Source organism: Bombus fervidus, chromosome 15, assembly GCF_041682495.2.
Source record: "Bombus fervidus isolate BK054 chromosome 15, iyBomFerv1, whole genome shotgun sequence".
NCBI lineage: Eukaryota > Metazoa > Arthropoda > Insecta > Hymenoptera > Apidae > Bombus > Bombus fervidus.
In genome coordinates, this window is record NC_091531.1 from 5580914 (window position 1) to 5603610 (window position 22697).

Genomic DNA, 22697 nt, shown 5'->3' on the forward strand with positions numbered 1-22697 from the left:
GAGGAGAAATAGAGAAGGGGCAGGGTTAAAATGAAACACATTTACATAAATATGAAATAAGATTTATTTTGTAACGAGTTATATTTAAAATAATCTGCAATACATTTTTAAAGGACAGTCTCTCCACGTAATGATAAAATCATTAAATTACCGACACGTTGGATAAAATTTATTCTTTCCCAGGATACATCTCAAATTTTCTACTATACTTTCAAAAGACACTTGTTTCTTTGTTCATTTTTCCGCGGACGAACGAACCAATTTCTCGTCCTAGTTGCAAAGTAAAATGTATTTCTCTTAAATGGCGAGGGCCCCGGAAGAGCAAGGCCTGGGCCCATAGCTTTTCTTCCTTAGCTTGCTCCTTAATCCGCGCCTAGTAGCATCCAAAATTCGTTGAACAGTGAACACGCAAACGAAATCTAGCGGGCAAGAAAGCGAGCAAAAGCAGGACAATTTTATCTGCGGCCATCGTCAGTGTGGCACGCGACTACGCCGGAACTAATCGCGAATGGCCAGGTATTACGATGAGCTGAATAATTACAATAGCTGTGACAATAATAACAATGGCGTGCTCGGAAGACATGGGTGACCAGGCAGAGGGAAGAGGCAAGGGGTTTGGCCTCGCGTTTTCAGGCCATTGCACTTGTTGCCCCACCTTTCCTCCCTCTGTCAGCCCGCACTCTATCTTCCTGTCCTTTTAACCCCTTATTATTTCCATCGTCTTTTGCGGAGGCACGCTCCGACGCTGCACGTCGAAAGTTAACCAGCCTACGGTGATACCTCGCGTCCCTTTCTTCCTTCGTATCGACCTGGAATGGAATTCGGTTGTCCGACACGTGCAAACAAAAATTGGTTACCTTCCTCGGCTACTGATTTCAAACATTTCATTAGAAAGCGAAACATTCGTATTATTGGAAGGTCAGAAGAAATTATTTTGGCAACCGATTGCGAAAGTAGAACAGAGTTGATCGCAGTAGGATTAGGAACAATTTCTTTGGTTATTTTATACGGATAATTAAAATGATTAAAATCGTTGTCGCTTATCGCGATCGTTTGAAGGAAAGTGGAACTTCCAATTTCCAAAGCGGATTCGCGTGGTAGAAGAATTCCAAGTACAATAATTCGAAGGACATTTTCAAGCTCGCGATAATACGGGCCTCGGGTCAGGAAAATTCCTTTGGTAGTTTTGTACGAATATAGTGATTAATATTTGATTGGTTAATGTATGTGGGATTTTCCATTCTTCGGCAAGTCCAACCCTGCTGAAATTGGCTTGCATTTTGAAAGACTGGTCAGGGCTACTATCCAGTTTTTAGTATCATTGGGTAGAGTAACCAGATCTGGGATTCGGTTTAGAAAGCTTCGATAAAACCACACGGTTGCACAGAGTTCTCTCGTTAATATTAAACCTGCTACATTTTTCTAAAACTGTCTCTCAAAAAAAAAAAAAAATGTTTTTAGTCTTCTGGTTTATGTTTCTTCGTCATACCGGAAGTAATAGTGCTGCCTAATGGATGAGCTAATAAAATCAAAAATACGAAGCTGATACGCCAATCAATATACTTTGATAGTTAGATATTCGAGAAAAGAGGGGGAAAGTCTGTCGGACGGTGAAAACATCATCCTGATACACATGTTCGTACGTTGTGGCGACGCGGAGGAGGTCGTGAGGGGTCCAGGCATGAATCAGAATTGGATTAAACCCGGTGAAAACGGATGAAATTCCAGGGCCGAGGCCGCGAAAGGGCCGGCCAGACCCGCTGGAGATTAACGTCGGATTAAAATTGCAGCCGGTTATTAGGGCGGCTTAATAAACGCGAGTAAATCTCGTTCGGCCACGGGGGCCGCCTTAAATTTGGCTGTGGCAGTGTTGCCCGTTTTTGCGGCGTCCGATATTAATGCTGCTAATGAAGTTTGTTGACGAATTACAAAAAAAAAAGAGGCGAAAAACATGGGGGAAAAATACATGGAAAGATACGAAGGACATACGGGTGAGAAACGTAGAACTGTCAAGTCGTTTCGTGTATCCACCAACGCTAAGGAAGAATTTGAAGATAGCGAATAGTGGAATTTCTTGGAATCTTCCGTTTATGAAGTAATCGTCAGCTTACTTGTCCAATTCTGTTCTTGCAACTTTAACCTTTGCAAAAATGGGTGTCCTATTTAATTCCTAACCTCGAAAAGACAGCAGAAATAGAACAGCAAGTTCTTTTTTAATATTGGTTAGGCTAGGTTTCGTTAGATTAGACTCACTTGTTTAACTTTGTTCCTTCAATTTCGCGTTTTGGAAGTTTTAAGGCATCCAGGGGTAATAATAAACCCTTCTACTTTAGATTCTAACCTAAAAGGTCAAAGGAATACGAAATTTTATCACTCCCGATATAGGTTGAACTAAATCACGTTAGGTTACACCCACTTATTTGGTCTTGGAAGCTCTAATTTCAGCTTTGGAAAGTCCTAATGTATTCAGAGATAGCAAGAAATTCTTCTTTATAGATCCTAACCTCAAAGATCAGAAATTTCATCGCATCCTATATAGGTTAGGTACGAGTAAATTAACTTCGTTATTTAATTTCCTTCCTGCAGTTACATTCCTTGGACATCATAAAAATGTCAATAATTCTCTTTCTAACCTCTAACCTCAAAGAACAAGAATACGAAACATTATCTCATCCTATATCAGATTCGAATAAATGATGTTCGTTATTCAATGTCTTTCTTCCAATAGCGTTATTTAGAGGGCATCTTCCTAACCTCTAATCTCAAACATCAAAGAAAGATTAGAAACTTTTGTCATAAAAGGTGCGTGATCGAGCGTAGAGCGACGGATTAGTCGCTGGAAAAAGGGAGAGGTCATCGCGATTTCATCGCCAACCAGTCATTTGCAATTCTGTAGCGTAGAACAAGCGGATGGAGCCTTGAACCTGAGAGATAATGTCAGAGAAATCGTAAGATATTTATCCCCGTTTTGCCGTTCCCTTCGCGATTTCCTGTTTGCAGAGGCGCGTCACGCGTGTCGCCATCGTAGCTTGCCGCACGTTTGCCAATTTCGAGGTCGCGATATTCGCTTTATATTCGTCGATCACCGCGATGCAACGACCAGAGAGGGAGCACGCACTTGCCACCTGGCAAATCGCGTTAAAATCGTAACTGGATTTTCACGACCTCACGTTCCATTCGATTCGTTGCTTCCATGGAATCGAATTAATTTCGACTTGTGTCGATTTTTGCTTCTTTCTGGCGGGGAGGGCAGGTTGGTCCTGTCCAATGGAAGAACGTGATTACAGGATTTATCGAGAATCGTTGCTTCCTTTTCCAAGTCGATTTGCCCCGTTTAGTGTCGAATTTGTTGCTTGCGTTGCTGCTTCTTGACACGACCGTATACTGGCTGTCCAAAAATTTCCAACTCAGCAATTTCATTATAGAAGAAACAGAACCAGAATTTGACAGACTAATCTGTTTTTCGAATTTGATATTTAATATTACAATTACTTTGTGCACAGAATGTCTCCTTTTAGAAATGTCAGTCGTAAGAATATTCATCGTCACGAACAGTCGTAATAGTTATTGCTAGACTGTGGACTTTTGTGCATTTATACAAAAATTGGAAACTGTACAAATACACAGAATCCACGTAATATAAAGAAATATATATATATAGCTCCTTTATTAAATATTCCTAATCGTTTAATACGATTAAATACATTTCTTATTCGGTGAAACGAATCTTTATTTCTTATCATGTTGATAGAAATATAAATTTTCATAAACATTCGCAGTCCAGTTATTTACTTGAGAAGAAAAGAGAACAATAGGAACTTGATAAGATATTCGATTCTGCAATTTGCATCATATCACATACCGGGTGTCTCTTCAATAGGAGAAAAGAAATCGTGAAAAATTGGATAATAAGACGTTAGTTGAGAACAGAAGGGAAATAAGCAACTACTCGATTCTTTAGTTAAATTATGTCGTGCAGGATATAGCTAGGAAATTCGATTTTCACGAGCATGAAACGCGGCATATCAGCGGTTACGTGGGATATATCGTAATAAAAAGTTGAACAATCAACGGGCGGTCATTATTTAAGAGATAATGACAGAAAAACAGGCAGCCGGTCGTCCGATCCGGCGGATTAATTCAGATCCAAGCCGGTTAATGCGTTCCCCAGTGATCGCGTGCCGCCATTTTTCGCGTGCAAAGGAGTCAACGTTGAGGTAAAAACGTGTAAACGTCGCCGTTTAATGGAAACACGGGGACACGTTCGTAACGTCGAGCTTCTGTGTAATTATTGCGCACGTGAGAGCCTGTGTTTCGCATGTCGGCCAGCAACAATACGCCAGCTCGGGAACAAATTCGTTGAAAAAAACCAAATAAAAAGGAAAAATGGTCAAAAGAAATAGCTCCCCTTTGTGGCTATTAATTATTCCACGTTATTCGGCAAGGAACAATAGTTTTCATCACTTATTGTTGCCCGGCTATTTTCGGAACACTCGGTATATACCGTTGCCATTGTAATTAGAATGTATCTTATGTATCACTTATAACCTGCCATTTGTTTTATCTCTCGCGATGTTTAACACTTTACCGACCGCTAGCTGTTCAACAGCATACGCACATCCGACCGGCAGTTCACGCTCCGATTCTCCCTGGCGCCGGCTCTGTTTCGGTTTAGATTCTTCAATACCATTCTTTTCGTTCATCGCGAATGGTAAGTTTTTCAAATTGATATAAAACCGTGCGAGCTTACAAAGCAACGCGACTAACGCAACCGAGCAAGGTACCTTAGTACTAAATAACAAATTATTGCTCAGGTAATGAGAAAGATTGTCGGCGACAAAAGTCGATTAATAGGCTATCGGTCAGTAAGCATCGGAGACAAAAAGCTGATTAATAGGCTATCGATCGGCAAGCGTCGGAGACAAAAAACCGATTAATCGGCTATCGGTCGGTAAAGTGTTCAGTATTTGACTGAGGTGTTCTACCTGTTAATGGCAAATTTTAACACGTGAAAATCTACAGGAAGTGCAGTATTTTCTTGACATTATGATATTTGAGTGTAGTATGCATGCAAAGTACAATATTTGTTTATATGATATTTAGCATGCAAAGTAAACTGATTGGATTCTCTCTTGCCAATGATATCCATAAAAATATGAACTCGCATAAATATCCGCGCTCTATTAATTACCAACAACGATCTGAAAGTTGGATGAAACTTTTCATAGATTCGATCTGGGACGTACGTAAAGAGACTATTTGAAACAGTCCTCCAACAATGGATCGACCGCGACGGCATTCTAATTTCTAGAACGACGATATTTATGCGCAATGCAACGTTTTGTTGCTCCGCTTTGCCACTAACCCATTTTTCTCCTTGTCTCGATCTTATCGCCCGTGATAACTCACGGGTATATATTTTCGTTTGCTAATCTCTACGCAGGAATTGCTTTTGATTAAAAAACGAAACAACACCGGTTATATACCAAATCTCATAACGCATTATGAAAGTATGCGTAGCAACATTGTAAAGAGCAAAATGTCGGCCTCCTTGTAAACCTTCGTTGAATTTTTACATATTCGGCATATTGTACTTCCAAAACTAACTACACGAATATGCGAAGCAGACAATTAATAGTGGCAACACGGCCCGAGATCTTCAGTCTCAGGTCTGTGCTGAAAACACCACTGCTCACGAAATTTTTTTTTTTTTATGTAATTACATGTATTCTGTGCAATTGTGCAATTTCGACTTTCCTACGAACAGATGAAAATGTACGGTCTAATTGTACGTAATATTTCTCCGAGTATCTGCGAAATGCAAAATTCCGCAAGTGGAGTTGGAAATGGACACCCAGTATGTGGATCTTAAGAATACAAGAGTTGGCTTATTTTTCACGTCGAGAATCGTTGGAGTAAGATCCAAGGGAAGCTCGATGGAAATTCCTAGAGGTTGGCTGCCTTCCGTTTCCATTCTTTCGAGTGCACTCCGTTCGAAGTGCCGTTCATCCTCGATCGTTAGCTAATTGCCGCCGTAAATTAGACAGCTGCCGCGTGGCCCGTAACTCCTTGTTCATTTATAATCTCTTCCGCGAAATTTCCTCAGGTGCGTGTTAATTAATGGCCACACCACGCTAGTCAGTAGGCTATCCTTCTCTACATCTGTCTGGTTACTAATTAATTCTACCACTGCTTTCCTTCATCCACCTTCGACATCTATATGGCGCCTTTTTTTCACGGAATTGAAACCCTATTACTTCTAAGTAGCGTCGTCAACACTTTTATAGTACGGCTTTGTAAGAATTTTTCATCTTATTCGAGGACTTGAATAGCTTTCTGGCCGGTCACAGTTGGATGAAGATTTTGAAAAATATTTGTGCAACGTCTCGTGAAACTAGGACGATTTGAGTTTTCAAAGTAAGACGAGAATGAAGAATAACAAAATTGCGTCGGAGGTTTCTGGGAAAATCGAGTTTCAAAATTCACGATCGTGTATAATTTATCGTAGATTTTCCCTTGTTTAAATTTTCTATAAATACGTCAAGATTCCTGGCCTAGTCATAAGGCGATGAATTTTCAATCTTTTTGGGGAAATTATGCGATACATGTTATAAAAATATAGTCTGTCTCAGTTTCATGGGCCAATATGTGTTCAGTAGTGCGCTACATGTATTTGAAATATTTTTTTTTTTCTATCGTCGCTATCATAAAACGTGGTATATTTATTTATTTGTTAACTCTATGATATTATACAGAACTGTTTTCCCACTTGGGAATGTTTTCAAAATGCGCTTGGTCGCCTACGTGTGGCGCCATGTTTGCGTAATAATCATCTGCAAATCCTCCTAACCTCAAACTTCAAGCTTATCACGTATCGAAAGTCTTCGTTATATGTGTTCTTCGCTGTGTCTCTGTCTATTTGTCCTCGTGAAACTCGCTCTCTGTGCCTTCGTGGAGCTTTTTCTCAACTCGTGTTGTCAACATCTGTCAACTGGAAGACGAAAATGCGAAAGCAAAAATATAGGAACAGAGAAATGGAACATGTACGATTCTTGCAGCTTGCGGAGAGAACAAATTCGAATGCACCCCAGGCTATTGCGTGGATAAATCGAAACGCTGTGATGGATACCAGGATTGTGGAAATGGGAGGGATGAGGAAAATTGTCAGCACATAAGTACGAAAATTAACCACTAATCAGTTGAACGAAGTAAAGCGGAATGTCTGGAGACGGGGAGGAATTTCACTAATCATCCGTGAAATCATGTGAATGAGAGAGGCGCATACTCTTCGAAATGACTGGTTTCACAAGTGACTGACAAACATGCGACCTAACCTATGTTTCAAAATTCGCTTGCCTTTTACACTAGAACAGAGGAATCTAAATAAATTCATTTCTAATTTAATTTCTTACGAAGTTTTAAATAAATGGGATTCTGATATGTATCAGACGATTCGACAGGCAATAGCGAATTTTAAAGCATGATGGGTCTAAAATAAACAATGTAAAAGGTATTAATTATCGTGGGACAACATTCAAAACATTTTCTACGTCTGAATAAATAAATTCCTCTAAAGAGATGCATACCGGGTGCCCTGTAAAAACCTGAATACGCCTGTGATAAAGAAATTACTTTTAAGATTGTCAAAATTAAGTATATTTGTCAGAAACGGGGAAGAAAGAAACATGGTATAACATTGTTACACGGTTACCCCTTCCACACACGTGGGGTCACGTGACCGTTTAAACGAAAGCGCGAGATTCAAATCCCGAACACTTCGAACACAATTTTCAAAGAAAAATCTCTACCCAAATTAAAAGAAGAAAACTGGAAAAGTAAATACAAGATGTGTCAATAACTGCAGCATACAAGCAAGATAAATTACGATAGATTTAACTAAAATTACAAAGTCTAGGAAATAAAGTCGGCTTTTTTTAAACTTCTCTAAAAGAAACTTGTAAATTCTCGCGATTCACTAACATTTCCTGATTAAAGAATAGAACAAATTTGTTGAAAGGTGTCCGGTTGAACGGGACACCCGGTACGTTGAAATAAGCGCGAGGAACGAGCGAGAAAGAAGCGCTAAGTGCGAACACGGCGCAAGGTTCGATTTCAGGTGAAACGGCTCGTCGCGTGGTTGTTCGGCCGAGTAATCGTCCGAGCCGAAGCATATTACTGGCCTCAATAATGGACGCTTGTTTCTCGAGTAATTAATTGCACGGCTATGAACAGAGCAGTCGTAATCGTTAGTTCTCCTGCCTTCAGAATCTTATATACCTCCTTTCTTCGCGTTGAGACGAGGCGCAACGGAATAATCCGATTCATTATCATCGTTCCACTGCCTAATTATCCGCTGTGAACAAGCGTCGACCCGATAAATGGACCTTCCTGGCTCCGTTTCATCTCCACTGACCGATCAATCCCCTTTAGAATCAGTTTCGAACCGTTCCAAGTTGTTTGCCGTTAGGTTAGGTCACCCAGCCTCCACTTTTACACGTTTAATCGCTGAATCTTCACATATTTGTTACGGTGCGTGTGTTTGGGAAGGATCGTATAATTAAAGATGGCTAGATCTTAGGAAAGTTTTATTTCTTTAGAAGTTCTAACCTAAAAATCGATAAAATAACCTCTATTTTTTGCGCGGGAAAGACTTTATAGTATATAAAATATTATTACGAATGATTTATAAAATTTATATCATGTTTAAAAAATTGTATTGTAATTTTTCAAAAAGATATCCCAACATAGATTCTAATTTGAGAGCAATTTATAACGTCTATATGACTTCTTTTAGAATTATATTACAATTCTTTTAGAAATGTGTGACCTAACCTAGTTCAGGCTAACGAAAATACTCTTTTTTTTATCTTTATAGCAGAGTAAATACAAATAATCGTAGCGATCGATTTGTATCTCTGTTATTGTGATTTAATTTTTAACATTTTTTTCTTTGGTTAAAATCCTTACGCGTCGTTGTTCCTTTCAAGTTAAAAATTTCTTTTACCATTATGAAACTTTTGTTTATTCTTATTTTCTGTTTCCCGACTCACAGCTCGATGTCGATCAGACGAGTTCGAGTGCTTAGACGGAAGTTGCGTGAGCCAGACCTCGAGATGCGACGGAAGATCCGACTGTCGAGATCGATCTGATGAAATCAATTGCACCGGTACCATTATGTTCCTTTGTATTTTATTTTCACTGAACCATGGACGTTCGTCATATTTATTTGGCAATCAAATATTCGAGCCAAATTATCGTAAGATATAATTCAAGCTTCCACGGTTCAGCTTTATCTTATTTTTTGTTAATTGCACAAAACGTCATTCGCCGGAGATACAACTTCAATTTCAACGTGACACAGTGAAATAATCTTAATTTTCCATTTCTCATTCCAAGTGACCACATGCAGCGGAGATCAATTCAGGTGTCTGGATGGAACCTGCATCAGTATCGACAAAAGGTGCAATCAGAACATAGACTGTCGTAATGGAGAGGACGAGAGCCAGTGTGGTGAGTCAACCTATTCTCATCTCTTAACGAAAGAAGAAAAAAGACAAATTGTTTTAATCATTCCTGAGATACGATAGGAATCTTTGAGAAACATGGATTCCAATGATCTGATGGAATCCTCTGACCGACACAGTCTGGTGTGTGAACGCTTGGTCTGAAAGGCCAGGCGTTTGAAAGCCATTTGTTAGCTTACTGCAAAAGCAACAAGCAAGTTCGGCACAGCAATTCTGATGACCTGCTAATTCATCTGGTTTGACTCGCGTAGCTCGTTGTATTGTGGCGGAAACGCTTTCCAATCTAATTGCACAGATATGATCAAACAAAGTCTCCTTTCTTATTCTTTTATCGCAAAATTCTATTCTACGTATCGTATTGTTATAGAAAAATTTAATTAGAAAGAAATTATATTATAGTTTGTATTAGTCTTTTGTTGGGATCCTCCACGATAAAATGAGCCTTACTTAAATGGGTTTCACCTTCAAGGTCACCCAAGAATTATTAGTCTTCCACGGATTCGTCTGTTCTTTTACTCAAAAATTGACTAGGGCAATATGATCTTTTTAAGTTAGCTGGAAGATACTATTTAGCGCTGAAAAATTGGATCCAAGACACGAACGATCTCGGTGGAGTATATCTATTCCTTTTTTGGACGATGTTCGATCTTTCCCTGCTGGTCAACCTCACACCGGAAGTGGCTTCCTTCCTATTCCCAAGTTTGCAATTTTCCACCATGGCACGCATGGACAGATTTTCACGCTCGAAAATCATCCCCGATCAATTTCATCTCTCCCCATATTTGTCACGAGCTCGAATCACTTCGGAATTTAATAATCTGCTGATCATCGAAATTTGATAAGTCTCTTCCGAAGGATTGATAAAACGTCGTAAATTAATTTCCCTGTAACAAAAATTGTCCTGTAGAATCTGCCATTAGTAGGAACAATTGAAAAAATGAGTTCAAATGTAGAATATGTTTCATACTGAAAATCATCGACTCCATGAAATTCGAAGTGATTCGAAATCTCGTGGAACTTCGAGTCTCGTCGATCATGAATCACGAAGTCATTGATCATCCGCCGCTTGGTAATCACGGCAAGAGGATCTAAAATGCTGTCCACGCTCTGTGGCGGTTTCATTGAGGGCTCGGTATCGACGGCACACGGCTGATTTCACTGGATGGAAAGGGGAAAGGAACACATCAAAGGGGACGCTTGAATCGTAAGCCGAAGCCGCGTGTTTTATTTGTGAAGCAGGGGCTGATGAGAAGCCTGCTTGGCTGCGCTTTTAACCCTTTAACTGCGCCATTCACTCGAATATTTCTCCTTCCAAATCACCGTGGGAATAGACATTCTTATTCACAGGGTTATGCTCTGCAATGTCTGATCACTCGTTTCTTCGTATTAAATAGATTGTTATTATGAAAAACAATTATTAATTAAAGTTAAGTCCTTAGTTCCTTCGTGGACTTAGACACAAGCGAGACATGGACAATTTTCGAGAACCATATTTGAACATTAAATTTCTTATTTTCTCGTCTCTTAATGTACCTACACCACTAGATCTAACGATTCATTCCTTCACTCGCAAGATATTGTCATGAGCTTGAATATGAAGGAAAGAGCAACAGTGAAGTCCAGAAGAGTCTATCAAAGTGTCTGTCGTCCCTTGTAGAATTCATGCACAACTGCACTGTCAAGAACGGTTTATTCCAACCAACAATCAACCCCTGATTCTCTCAGTTTCGCATCTTTTAATAGACTTGGACTACCGTAATCACCCCTCTACTATATTTCACCGAACAATATTCCTCACCATCTTTAACGCCAAGGTACGATCAAGATCAAAAGTGGGTCAAAAGAGTCTGCTAACGAATCTTTCGGAAAAATAATTATTCCGATCGACGTCAACACGTAAATTTGCCAGTTTTTACGTCTCTTAGACACGGAATATCAAACGATCCCTCTACCATAATTCACTTGTACACACCATACCTCTCTATCTTTAACATCAAAGAACCATATAAAGTACAAGTACGTCAAAGGATGAGAATGTAAAAAAAGGGATAATGAAGAGTCTCTTCTTCTCTAAATTCTTCTCCACCGTTCATTCCCGATATTATCGACCAGTTGCGCGTGGTTAAAGGGTTAAATGTGCATGAGTGTGGTGTGTGGAGCAGGTTGCGGAGAGGCCCAGTTTCGCTGCACGGACGGACGGTGCATCGGTTACGAGTTACAGTGCAACGGGGTGGAGGAGTGCTCTGATGGCTCTGACGAAAGGGACTGCGGTAATTATGCCATTCACACTACCTACTCGTGTCCCTACACTCATGTCTACACACACACACACACACACACGCTCATGTATACACAGACGAACGCGTGCACACACATATACAACAATATACTTTGCTCTGGATTTTTAAGCGTCGTGTCTGTCTCCTGGTAGCTCTTTGCCCCATTCAACATCTGGGATCTCGAGCTGCAATTAGACCATGATGTTTCGTTATCGATCACTGATGATCGTTGATTGAATTTCTGTAGAATGATGAGCAATTGTTTTTAACAATATTGGAACGACGATTCGATCGGATCGTACAGTTTCAGTGGATCAGTTACGTAATTTCAGCAGAGATCTGTGCAAAAGAGCATTTAGCGCGTTATGAGGATCAGGTTTAGTGGCTTTATCGGTTCGACGAGGCTGAAGCTTGAGAGGGAAGAGGAAGAAGGGACTGTGACTGATCGATCCAATGAAAACGACGTGTTTCTAACGCTGACTCTAATTGTTCTACAGGACCACAATCCTCTTCTACCGTATTTCTTTCCTTTAACACTAGAACTACCGATAGTTAACACGAAGCTGTTTCTACCAAAACCAGTCAAAAATGACGGGGTCTTTAAAAAATACTTTTATATTTATTGATTTATTACTTTCTCACAGAAGCAATTCCATGTTATGTAGTACATTTTTGCTATTATTAATCCATCTGGGACCATGGGTTTGATAAATAGATTGCAGGACTCTTTTACACTTGGACAAGTACCAGTTATTTTGTCTGGTATTGGTATAAGTAATCCTGATACAAAATTATTTTCATTTTGAATACATAAAAAATAAAATAAAATTCATTATATTATTCTTTTAAAGCTAATAACATGAAGTAGGAATTTTAAAATAAAATTGTCAAACCAGTTAATTTCACTGGTGTGCTAGTTCCACTGTTAATCTAATCTTTGTATATCTCAATTCTTAGAAATTGCAGAGGGTAGACGTACAATTGGTGAATTAGAAACATCTCGCAGATGCTTGTCTCAGATTTTTTAAAAACACCAAAAAAAAAAAAAAAAAAATGAAAAATAAAAAGGGAAAAATGGGAAAATCCCTATCTCTTCAGTAGTAATCCTCACTTTTACATGGCCAAGTAGTATCGTGCTACTTTGAGCGGACTTAATTTTTTGTAATACATAAATTTAGTCGTACAACTGTTCCTTGAGAGAGACACGCGTGGAATAGAGTCCCCAAGTCGGCTTTGAAACGTGAAAATGGACTTTCTGAATAATGCAGACACCTGTTGCTCTGACATAGCTAGAGATATTTAAAATTGAAACCACACCATCCTAATTTCGTGGTATCCCCTCTGTTTAATCCTCATCGCGGTTTTATTAATCGTCCATGCAATTCGACTATTTCTGTGAAACGACCCTGTGAAATTTATAATTTCACATCCGTTATGCTTTGGTCCTTGACGAAATATTTTTCTTTTTCTCACTTCGGGGGCGATTTTAGAGAAAAATTCACGAATCAATTGTAGCCTTAACGAGCAAGTGAACTATTTAGTCCACCGTCTTGGTCCAGTCTTTTTCTTCTTCCTCTTTCTCTCGTTGATGTCTCGATCGAGGTGGAAGGCTAGGATTTTCTCCGCCTCGATTCTCTTCTTTCGTTCGCCTCTTTCTCCGAAAAGGCAAATCCTTCATGTTCCGTCACTATGATCGTCGTCACAGAAAAGGCCAAGTGGAGGAATTTATACAACGATGAGCATACGTTTCGCAAGTATCTGGAAACAATGAGAATGCTGAACTGGAATCACGTTGGTGACCTGAAGCTGCAGAATTTGACAAATCCAAAGAAACACCCGAAGAACGACTTTACCATCGATCCATCCTCGAATAAACTACCTGATAAAAATTCGAATCCACAGAATATTTGGAGGTCCGTGCCAAAGCATTCGAATTCCTTACCAAGAATAGCCATCGAGATAAGCGATCCGTGCTCGATGAAAATAGTCGAGAAAAAGACGAATCCAGGGAACATTTGGAGGTCCAAGTCGAGGAACTTGAATCCCTTGCCACGAATAGGTTTCAAAATAATTCACACTCCCGATAGGAACAGCTCGAGATCTGCCAAAATGATGATACGTTCCTTGAACGACGTGAGAGATCTCACTGACAATGAGGCGAAGAAGCCGAAAAAGAACAGGAAGAAGAACCACCGAAAGTCTGATGTTGAGAACGCAACGTCTAGTGAAGTGTCAGTTCTCACGGATGCCACAAATTCCACGACTGTGGTCAACGATGAAAAGGTGCGTACGAAGAAGAAGAAGTCGAGGAAGGGTAGGAAGAAAGGGCAGAAGGGTAGATTCAGACACATGTCCGTATTTGCTGGCATGAAATACCCAATAGACTCAACAACACCGGAGACTGTTAGCTCGACCGTCGGCGATGATCCAAGTTCAACGAAGAATGAAATACTTTCTAATAAGATTCAAGAAGAGATGGAAGAAGAAAGTACTTTGAAAAGCGTGGAGGAAACTACGGTATCAAAATTGGAATATTTTTCGATTAGGCCGGAGATTAATCTTTCGACGAAGGAAGAAGATGAAGTAACGTTGGAAGGCGAGGTAAACAGGACAACGGATAGTGTCTTTGTTTCGGTGAAGGATGAATCTCTTGTTCTTACAGAATCGAGTGAAAAATTATTTGTTTCTGAAGATGGGAATCTGGAAGAAGCCGTGGCAACCACGTCGACGAGTACTGAACAAAACAACTCCACTGACTTTTCAGAAACTACAAATTGGAATTGGTACTCTGAAGAAGATTTAGACAAGAAGTTGAACTTCATCGGGGAAGCATACGCGATGAGATTGAACTCAAGGGAAAGAAATACCTCGGATATATCTGAGACTAAATATTCGTTGGAAGAAAAGATGGATTGGAGCCCGAAGACGACGTTCCTGGAAGAGACCACAGTGCCGGATTCAGAAAATTCTTCCCGGACTACGGAGAAGTACAGGACATCGACTGTCCTAAGTTCGGAGGAAATTTTCATTGCTGACGGATCTAATCAGGATTCTACGGAGACATCAGGTAGCAGAAAAGATAGCGAAGAGACGACGTATTATGACGAGAACTTGGAAGAGAAGAAATCATCGTCGGTATCGTCGACAGCTTCTACGATTGAAGACGAGGATTACAATTCCAAGATCCTGATAGACCTGCTTAGTAAGGACAGGTTAGCTGATAAAATTCTTCCTAATTCAGTTTCTATCGACCAAACCTTGGAAGCGAAGATATACAATTGTACCTCGAAGTGTGTGGATTTCTATAGACAGAGAGTGCATGAGTTGGAGAAGAAGTTGCGACAAGCAGGTATCGAGAAGTCTCTGACAAGCGAGAATAAGATTGATTCCGGACTAATCGAGGATATCACACTTTCCAAGCCTGAAGATGACAGTAATTCTTCAGATTCCTTTCAGGACTTCTCGGAATTCTCAGAGGTGTTCAACCATAGTTTAACTATAAAACCAATTGATCCTAAATATTCAGACGCCACAGAATCACTGACGTTGGTGGAGACCGTGACAGAACTGAGCAGGAACAACGTCAGCAAAGAGTCCAAGGAAATCACTGACCAAGAGGAAGGGCAAGATCAACAGAGTAAAACATACTCCAAAGTAGACGACGTTACGGTTTCTACAAGTTTGCCAGCCACTAAGAGCTCCTCTTCCCCGGCTAGAAGAAAGTGCAAGAAGGATGAAAAGACGAGCACAAAGCACAGAGCTGACCAGGACGTGGAGGACGATTGCGAAGAGGATATCACAGAAAGACCGAGCACTACAAATTCCGACCTCATCTCCAAAGAGACTAGCACGACCGCGAGCTGCGACCCGGATCAGTTCGTTTGCAGCGATGGCACGTGTATCGCGGCAGACAAATGGTGCGATGGATATTCAGACTGTCCAGATTATGGCGACGAGTTTGACTGTAACGGCAATACCAATGGAGATTATGAGAATGGAGTGAACGAGACCGAAGAAAATTCCACATGTCCGATGTGGAAATTTGCCTGTGACGGGACCTGCATCGACAATATCTTCGTCTGCAATAGCGTAAAGGATTGTGAGGATGGATTAGACGAAGCTGACTGTGGGATGGAAGGTAGAAACCAGTCCATCTATCCTTCTTCCGCTCTGTTCTTTCACTTCTTGGCATCTTCGAATATTCTTCAGTGAAACCTTGCCAGCAACGAAGGTCCGAAAAGTGGGGCTCTGAATTGGTGGGATCTATCGCTGTACAAAGTGGTGGCTTCGAAATCTGGCCCAGAAATTCTGACGAAGAAGATATATTTGTATGTTCATGTTAGAACTTAATTTGTGGCGTCCATCCTTGCTGTACAAAGGCCTTTGTATTGAATGTACTCGGAGGAATTCTGTTCCTTGCACAGGCTAAGTCACCGTGACTCTTCCTTTGCATTCAAGCTTCTCGATTACCTGAAAAGATAGATCTTAAGGTAGGCCACAAAGTGGTAGTTACATATCTCGCTTAAACCCCAGTGATTCTCTTAAATTCGATACTCCTAAGACATAAATTTGGTTGAAACTTTTCTTACTGATAGACTTTTGTTGCTGTAGTAGAGGCTACTATTTCTTTATTAATAAAGAAAAGATTGTTTCGTGAGAATTACAACTTGCACCCTATAACTTAATGGAATCTAAAAGAATTATCATCGTATTATGGTTATTTGAAAAAGTAGGCCTCGGAGTAGACCACAGCTGTACAAATAAGGTCAATAAGATAGGGATAAAGCAAACGGTGAATGCAAAGGAAGTCGAGACAGCTTACATCTCTGGATATAACAAACATCTTTCATCGGTCTTGCGGACTGCACACTGCAATTCGCAGTCAGTTTATTTGTGCTGAGGTTCAACGAGTAAACCAAAGTATTTAATCTGTTTGGAGTCCAAACAACGTTGTTCCCGATTCTCCTATTGGTCGTCGATGTTCTCAGTTAATGTTACGCAGACACGAGAGACAAATTACACGTCCAGACGCACACACTGTACATAGAACCCATGGAATATATCCTAATCGCCTTCGAGAGGCTTCGTTCAGATTGCTTTAAGTGTTAGCCAGCTTCGAAGGAATCCTCTGTAAAAAGATACCCCGCGGTCGAGGAGTCGTGTGCTCTGTCAGGCTGCAGATACTGTGCCAATAAACATCATGTACTGTGGCTGTATTGTTCATCCTGCTGCGCTATGATGGACTGATGAAATAACTTTTTCTTAGCCAGAGAATTATGAAAAAAGATGTCTATGAAAAAATGTAGGGGAAGAAAATGATAAAAAAGGAACGTCGATTGCATTTAACTGTAGGACTAGCAGAAAACTTAGTCGAGATAATTTTTCATAGAAATTTTACGGATTCATAGCGGTGGAATTTTATAGATTTTTGCAGAGTCGGATTGCAAAGAATTGATCACTTTTTATTACAAACGGTAACATGTTTCTAACGTTAAGGAATCTCGATGCAACAACGAGCCAGATAGAAAGTTCCAAATATGAAAGATTGATATTCCTTTGAAAACAGAAAAATCACAAAACCTGTACAAAGGTATTATATCAATTGTTATTCAAAAATCAAACGAAACAATGGCAATGCAGGATTAACTTGGCAGCCATGAGGCAATATCGCAGGCTGACAGCTGCCCATATATAAATACCATTCACCATAACAGATGCTTTCAGTGTATCAAGCCCAGTTGATCCCGCTTTAAATGTCTCCACACGTGTGTTGTCCACGTGGATCTCATAGCTTGTACATATATTTATATTTAATATATAACCAATGTAACATGGCCACCTCGACTCGAGCTTTTCCACGACTTTGAGGAGCAATAATCCTGAGGAGGGAGCTCGAGGCGACGGGTTTGACGAAACCAGGCTGTCTGTTTTTGCCGGTGGCGCCCTGTAGATTTGGCCCCGTGCCCTTCTATGGACTTCACCTGCAACGACGGCTCTTGCATATCGAAGAGCGCTGTTTGCGATGGATTCGACAACTGCCCCCGGGCAGAAGACGAGCTTCACTGCGGTATATAAACACTTACCTATCATCTGGGAACATTCAATATTGGAGACTCCATAAAAGTGCCATTTCTTCCTTTATTTCCTTTTTTTTTTTTTTTTTTCTTTCTATAAATTATTCTTTTCAGAAAGAAATAGATATTTAGTTAATTGATCGAGCTGGAGAAAGTGGACGTGGAGTTTCTGGTGTTGGTGGTCTCTGCTTCTGCTTGCCAAGTAATCTCAACCCTTGACGAACTTACGAAGCGTGTCATGTGCTGGGTGAAAGAAGCTTTGATGTTCCTTTGATTTGTATTACTTGAAAGAGTTCGGCAGGGAAGAATATCTTTGCAATACTATTGACATAAACTGGGTAATTCCAATTCCAATTATTTCTAACACCCGCGCGTTTAACTTATTACTTTATTATTGAAAACTTCGTTTATTATATTTTCATTATCAAAGTGAGTCTATTGGTACCGGTAACTGGTGGCTTGGAATAACTGAAATAAAAATGAATGCAGCATAGTAAATAAAACAATGAGAGTATAGCAATATAGTAAATAAAATTTAGTACTTTAATATGGTTATCCTCGGATGAAATATCAGTTGCTGGTCAACCGAAATAGTTAAGAAAGGAAAAGAATGTGAAAGGAAAAACGTCAAAGCTTTTGTTACCCGCCGTGCCTACATTTGTACATTGGTAGTTTCAAAGTTTTAACCCTCACCTCTCTAGACTATTAATTGTATATAGATTCACGCGTCCCGAGTCCCCAGAAAGTTTAGAGGAATTTCCTTAATCCAATTTGAAACGCTAGAATGAGAGGGTTGATCGTCCCTCTCCCGTATTGTTCAAAGCAATAGCTTTTGTATCGTTGTTCGTCGAACGCTTTCGTTGTTCGTGGACGAGCTTCGAGCTTTTCGTGATGTCATAACAGAATCGAAACCCTACAGGTGATCCCCCTCTTCGCGCAACGTTTATCCTCTATCAGGAGGACAAGGTAACTAGACATTGAAGAAGAAGTATAAAATAACAACCCAATATAATAAACTATAAAGAAACCTGTATAACTTTTTAAGCAAAAATCTATTTTTATTTATTACGATTTATAATCAAATCGTAATTTTTGAAACATTTAAATCTCAAGTACTTTGAGTTATCAACCGGAGAACGTAGACGTTGAAGATGAATCAACATCCTAATATATAATAATTTCTTAACTTTCATGAAACTATAGTTTTCAGAAAATTCCAATCTCGATCATTTTCCAAGAATGGAACAGACGAGATCTAGTGTTAAAGGCAAAAAATTCTTCTTCAATGGGCGAACGATCGAGTCCCCCTGAACAAAAAACCATCCCCTGTTCAGCAGCATTGTCAACGTATTTGTATATATAAATGTGTGTTCTCTGCTCCCGTGTATTCCTGCTGCGACACAAACGACCACACAAACAGAACGGGAATGCACACCCACCCAGTTCAAATGCGTCACCGGGAACAAGTGCATCGAGGGTGTCTACAGGTGCGACGGCCACCCGGATTGTCCGGATCAGAGCGACGAAGATTGCGCTAACGAAACCATTACACACGCCACTCCACCTATCAGTACGCTGTTTTCACCCTCTTCATCTTTTTTTTCATTCTCTTTGCACGAAATTCCTTGCTCAATAGTGCGATAAACGAACGTGAATCAGTCTTGTTACATCATTGGAAATATGCAAGAAAAGATTCTAAAAAATATCGACAGAATGAAGTATAAAGTTTGAACGTGTTTACAACATTGATTTTGGAATTTTGGGCAGCGAAATTTGGACAATTTAAGTTTTTGCCGTTGTTGGGAGGAACATTCCACTCCGCTTGGATAAATTTTGAGAAATTTGAACTGGCATCCGTTTGATGCCGTATAAGTTTGATAAAGTTTGACACGGTTTGAAGAAGTTTGAGAATTTTGATAATTTCTTTATTGTAACGCAAACACGCAGGAATATATATATGTGTGTATACTATAGATATTTTAGAGCGTGAAATTTAAAATCTCTTCTCAATATCCCATTTGCAAAACATCTAATTTCTGTTGATCTTTCAATCCGTAAAATGAGGATTGTCTGAGATTGTAGGATAAATATTCTGTGCCTGAGAATTTCAACAAAAATTATAGTAATTTGCGGATCGTTCCTTCCAACCAGGCACAACAGTGAAAGTTACGATACATTTTCGCTTGATATACCATCTGCATTCGATTATATTCGACTCCTCTTCCTCCATCCTCTGTCTGACTACACCTCAAAGAAACGTGTTTACAAATACACTGTGGGGGCCTTCCTCTTAATGTAGGTAAAAATCTGGCTGGGTAGACGCGTATTTCTCGTTTGCTTAGCACTTGACAACGAGGATGACGATGCTGGTCAGCCGTGGTCTCACCGCTAATTAATTCATTAGCTTGATATAAGCAAGAGTGAAACTGGCTAAGAAGCCGTCTTTATTTCCAGGTTTATTTTCCTCTAGCTCTTCAACCGTATCTTGTCTCAAAGATCAGTATCCCGTATAGCAAGAGACTAGAACTGTAAAAGATAATTAAAAATAATTAGCTATCGCGACTTACAAGAACGTACAATTATATTGAATATTCCAATTTCTCTCGACGAACTTTGTCTGGTCGTTGTACAAATATAAATGAGAGAAAAACCTATATAGAATTTTTATATGAAAAGGGGAAAATTTCATGTAAATATAAGTCGTTTGAAGCTTTGTTAACAAGTTCTAACAAAAATATAATTTCCTTAAAAAGAAAGATTAACACACTCAATTTTGAATCGCTATAGGTTTTCTATCAACAGCAACGATAAAAGTTTCAAATTACATTGACTATGAACCTATTTTTAGCTCACCACTATTGCCATTTGTTTTATCTTTTCAGTGACTTCTGAATAAATCTTCATAGTTTTACTTATCTATATACATATATAGAATACCTTGGCAAAATTTGGCTAGGAAAAACTGGAAGATTATAATTTCTTATTCTCTGACAAATATAAGTTCCATTTGATCATATAACCCTTTATTATAGGGGACAATTGTTCCCAATTCTATCCAGATTAAGCTAATGTGTACAAAGCTTTGGTGAGGAGTGATCTTGACCGCTCTAGCATCGTTTTCCTCGACATGGAGATACTTTTTTACGTTTGTATATAGCACAAGGCTTGTGTTGAGTAGCTGGCAATGTGCTTGTTTGTGTATGTACGTTTAGGCCATGCATGGCCAGGCGAGACAACTGAGCGCCCGAGGGAATGCGATCCGAGCAAGGAAATGCGTTGCAAAGACGGACAATGCATTCTGCTTCGACGCAAATGCGACAATATCTTCGACTGCCTCGATGGTAGTGACGAGCATGACTGTGGTAAGCTTCCTTTGCACCCAATTAGGTCATTCGAATGGTCTTTGCATTTTCAGTAATAATCTTAATAATCTTTCTCATCGAATAAAGTACCTTTGATAACCAGCTCGATCTTAAATTTGAAGAAATACATATTCTATATCGGTAGAAATTATTTTCTCAGTTTAAGTAAACTGATGATTTCGTAATTGATAGTTAACCTATTTATTTTATGCAAATTGTACTCTGATATTTGTGCATCTTTGAACTTCCTATATACGTGCACAGTTAGTCACATCAGAGTAATAAATAATTCAAGAATCACTTGTTATTCCTTGATTCTTTTGTGAGAAATACAAGATTTCGAGTGACCCTTACCTTGGTCAAGATCCTTTTTGCCCGCCTCAGCTGGTCATGACTGAGCCATGATGAGTGGTCACTAGAAGTGATCACCCTAGTGATTATGTCAATGGCGCTGCAATTCCCCAACCATCCCATTGTTAAAGCTTCTTTAGAGCTTGTTGTTGAGCTGTTACTTGTGTCAAGGGGTCTGCACACCTGCCGAGTGGAAATGTGCCAGTGGTGAATGCATAGCTGAAATCGAGAGGTGCGACAATGTAACCCACTGTGCTGACGGATCTGACGAGATTGGATGCGGTAACTATGGATCATTGCTACCAATACATAACGAAAAATGTCCTGGCCACCTGGTCTTCTTCCTTTGCGTGATTTTCCAATAGAAAATTACCTTTCGGGGACCATCTTTAATACAACAGAAATTTACTAACCTCAATGGCACATTTCATGGCATTTGTAACTAAAACCATTTATCCTGCATTAATCTTCCTATTTTCTAATTCGTCGTCTTTAAGGGAAGCAACATCTTTTGGCCGTTCTTTAACTAACGTCGCATTCCCTCGATACAAAAGATATATTGGCATTATCAAAGTCAGCCTTACGCTGTATTTTAAGCGACACGGATGCATGTAAAAGTTTTGGTCAATTATTACGTAGACTGTGAGTCTTAAATTGGACATTTAAATGCATGTTTCTGCATGAGAATGGGTATACGAGCATGTATAACACTTCATTGGCTCATTGGAGCCAGTTTTTATTGCCTGAAACGTATGCTGGTTAATTTGTAACCCATTCGTTGTTTATCAAATCTCAATTCATGCTTGAAACTCTATTCTTTACAATTGTCTGACTATTATAGAATATGTGGGGTCATAACCTCTAAAACGTTTCTCGATTCTTGACTTAAAATTCTTTATCTTCTCTAAGATAGCATCTTTAGAACTACTTGTATGTGTCCTAAAATTGGGTCAGGGCTCGAAAATAGAATTTAAGATCTCTATCTTTCTTCTAGACACTATAATGAGGTTCGAAAGATCTAAAATTAACATGTAATTATTATGCAACTATATGTACTGTATGTATTTCTGTACAACGAAAGGGTTAGAGAACCGAGTATACTCCTCG

General features: G+C 39.6%; 1 protein-coding gene and 1 long non-coding RNA gene across 26 annotated transcripts in view; one reads left to right on the forward strand and one right to left on the reverse strand.

Moving 5' to 3' along the window:
• Trol (terribly reduced optic lobes) overlaps positions 1-22697 on the forward strand; it is a 188264-nt gene that overhangs the window by 136262 nt on the left and 29305 nt on the right. For 9 of the 25 annotated variants that reach the window (XM_072018746.1, XM_072018726.1, XM_072018733.1 and 6 more), the window contains 6 exons: positions 7059-7175; positions 9053-9166; positions 9397-9510; positions 11687-11794; positions 13509-15941; positions 21762-21872. In XM_072018746.1, coding sequence (XP_071874847.1) covers positions 7059-7175; positions 9053-9166; positions 9397-9510; positions 11687-11794; positions 13509-15941; positions 21762-21872 — 2997 coding nt within the window. Of the gene's footprint in view, positions 1-7058; positions 7176-9052; positions 9167-9396; positions 9511-11686; positions 11795-13508; positions 15942-17753; positions 17871-19297; positions 19448-21089; positions 21240-21761; positions 21873-22697 lie in introns of all 25 variants that reach the window. The other 16 variants (XM_072018725.1, XM_072018727.1, XM_072018735.1 and 13 more) reach the window with 10 other exon arrangements.
• On the reverse strand, positions 17844-21767 carry LOC139995365 (uncharacterized). The gene is made up of 3 exons (XR_011801959.1): positions 21594-21767; positions 20070-20403; positions 17844-18345 (listed from the first exon to the last, which is right to left on the reverse strand). It is a non-coding gene; the product is annotated as an uncharacterized lncRNA (long non-coding RNA).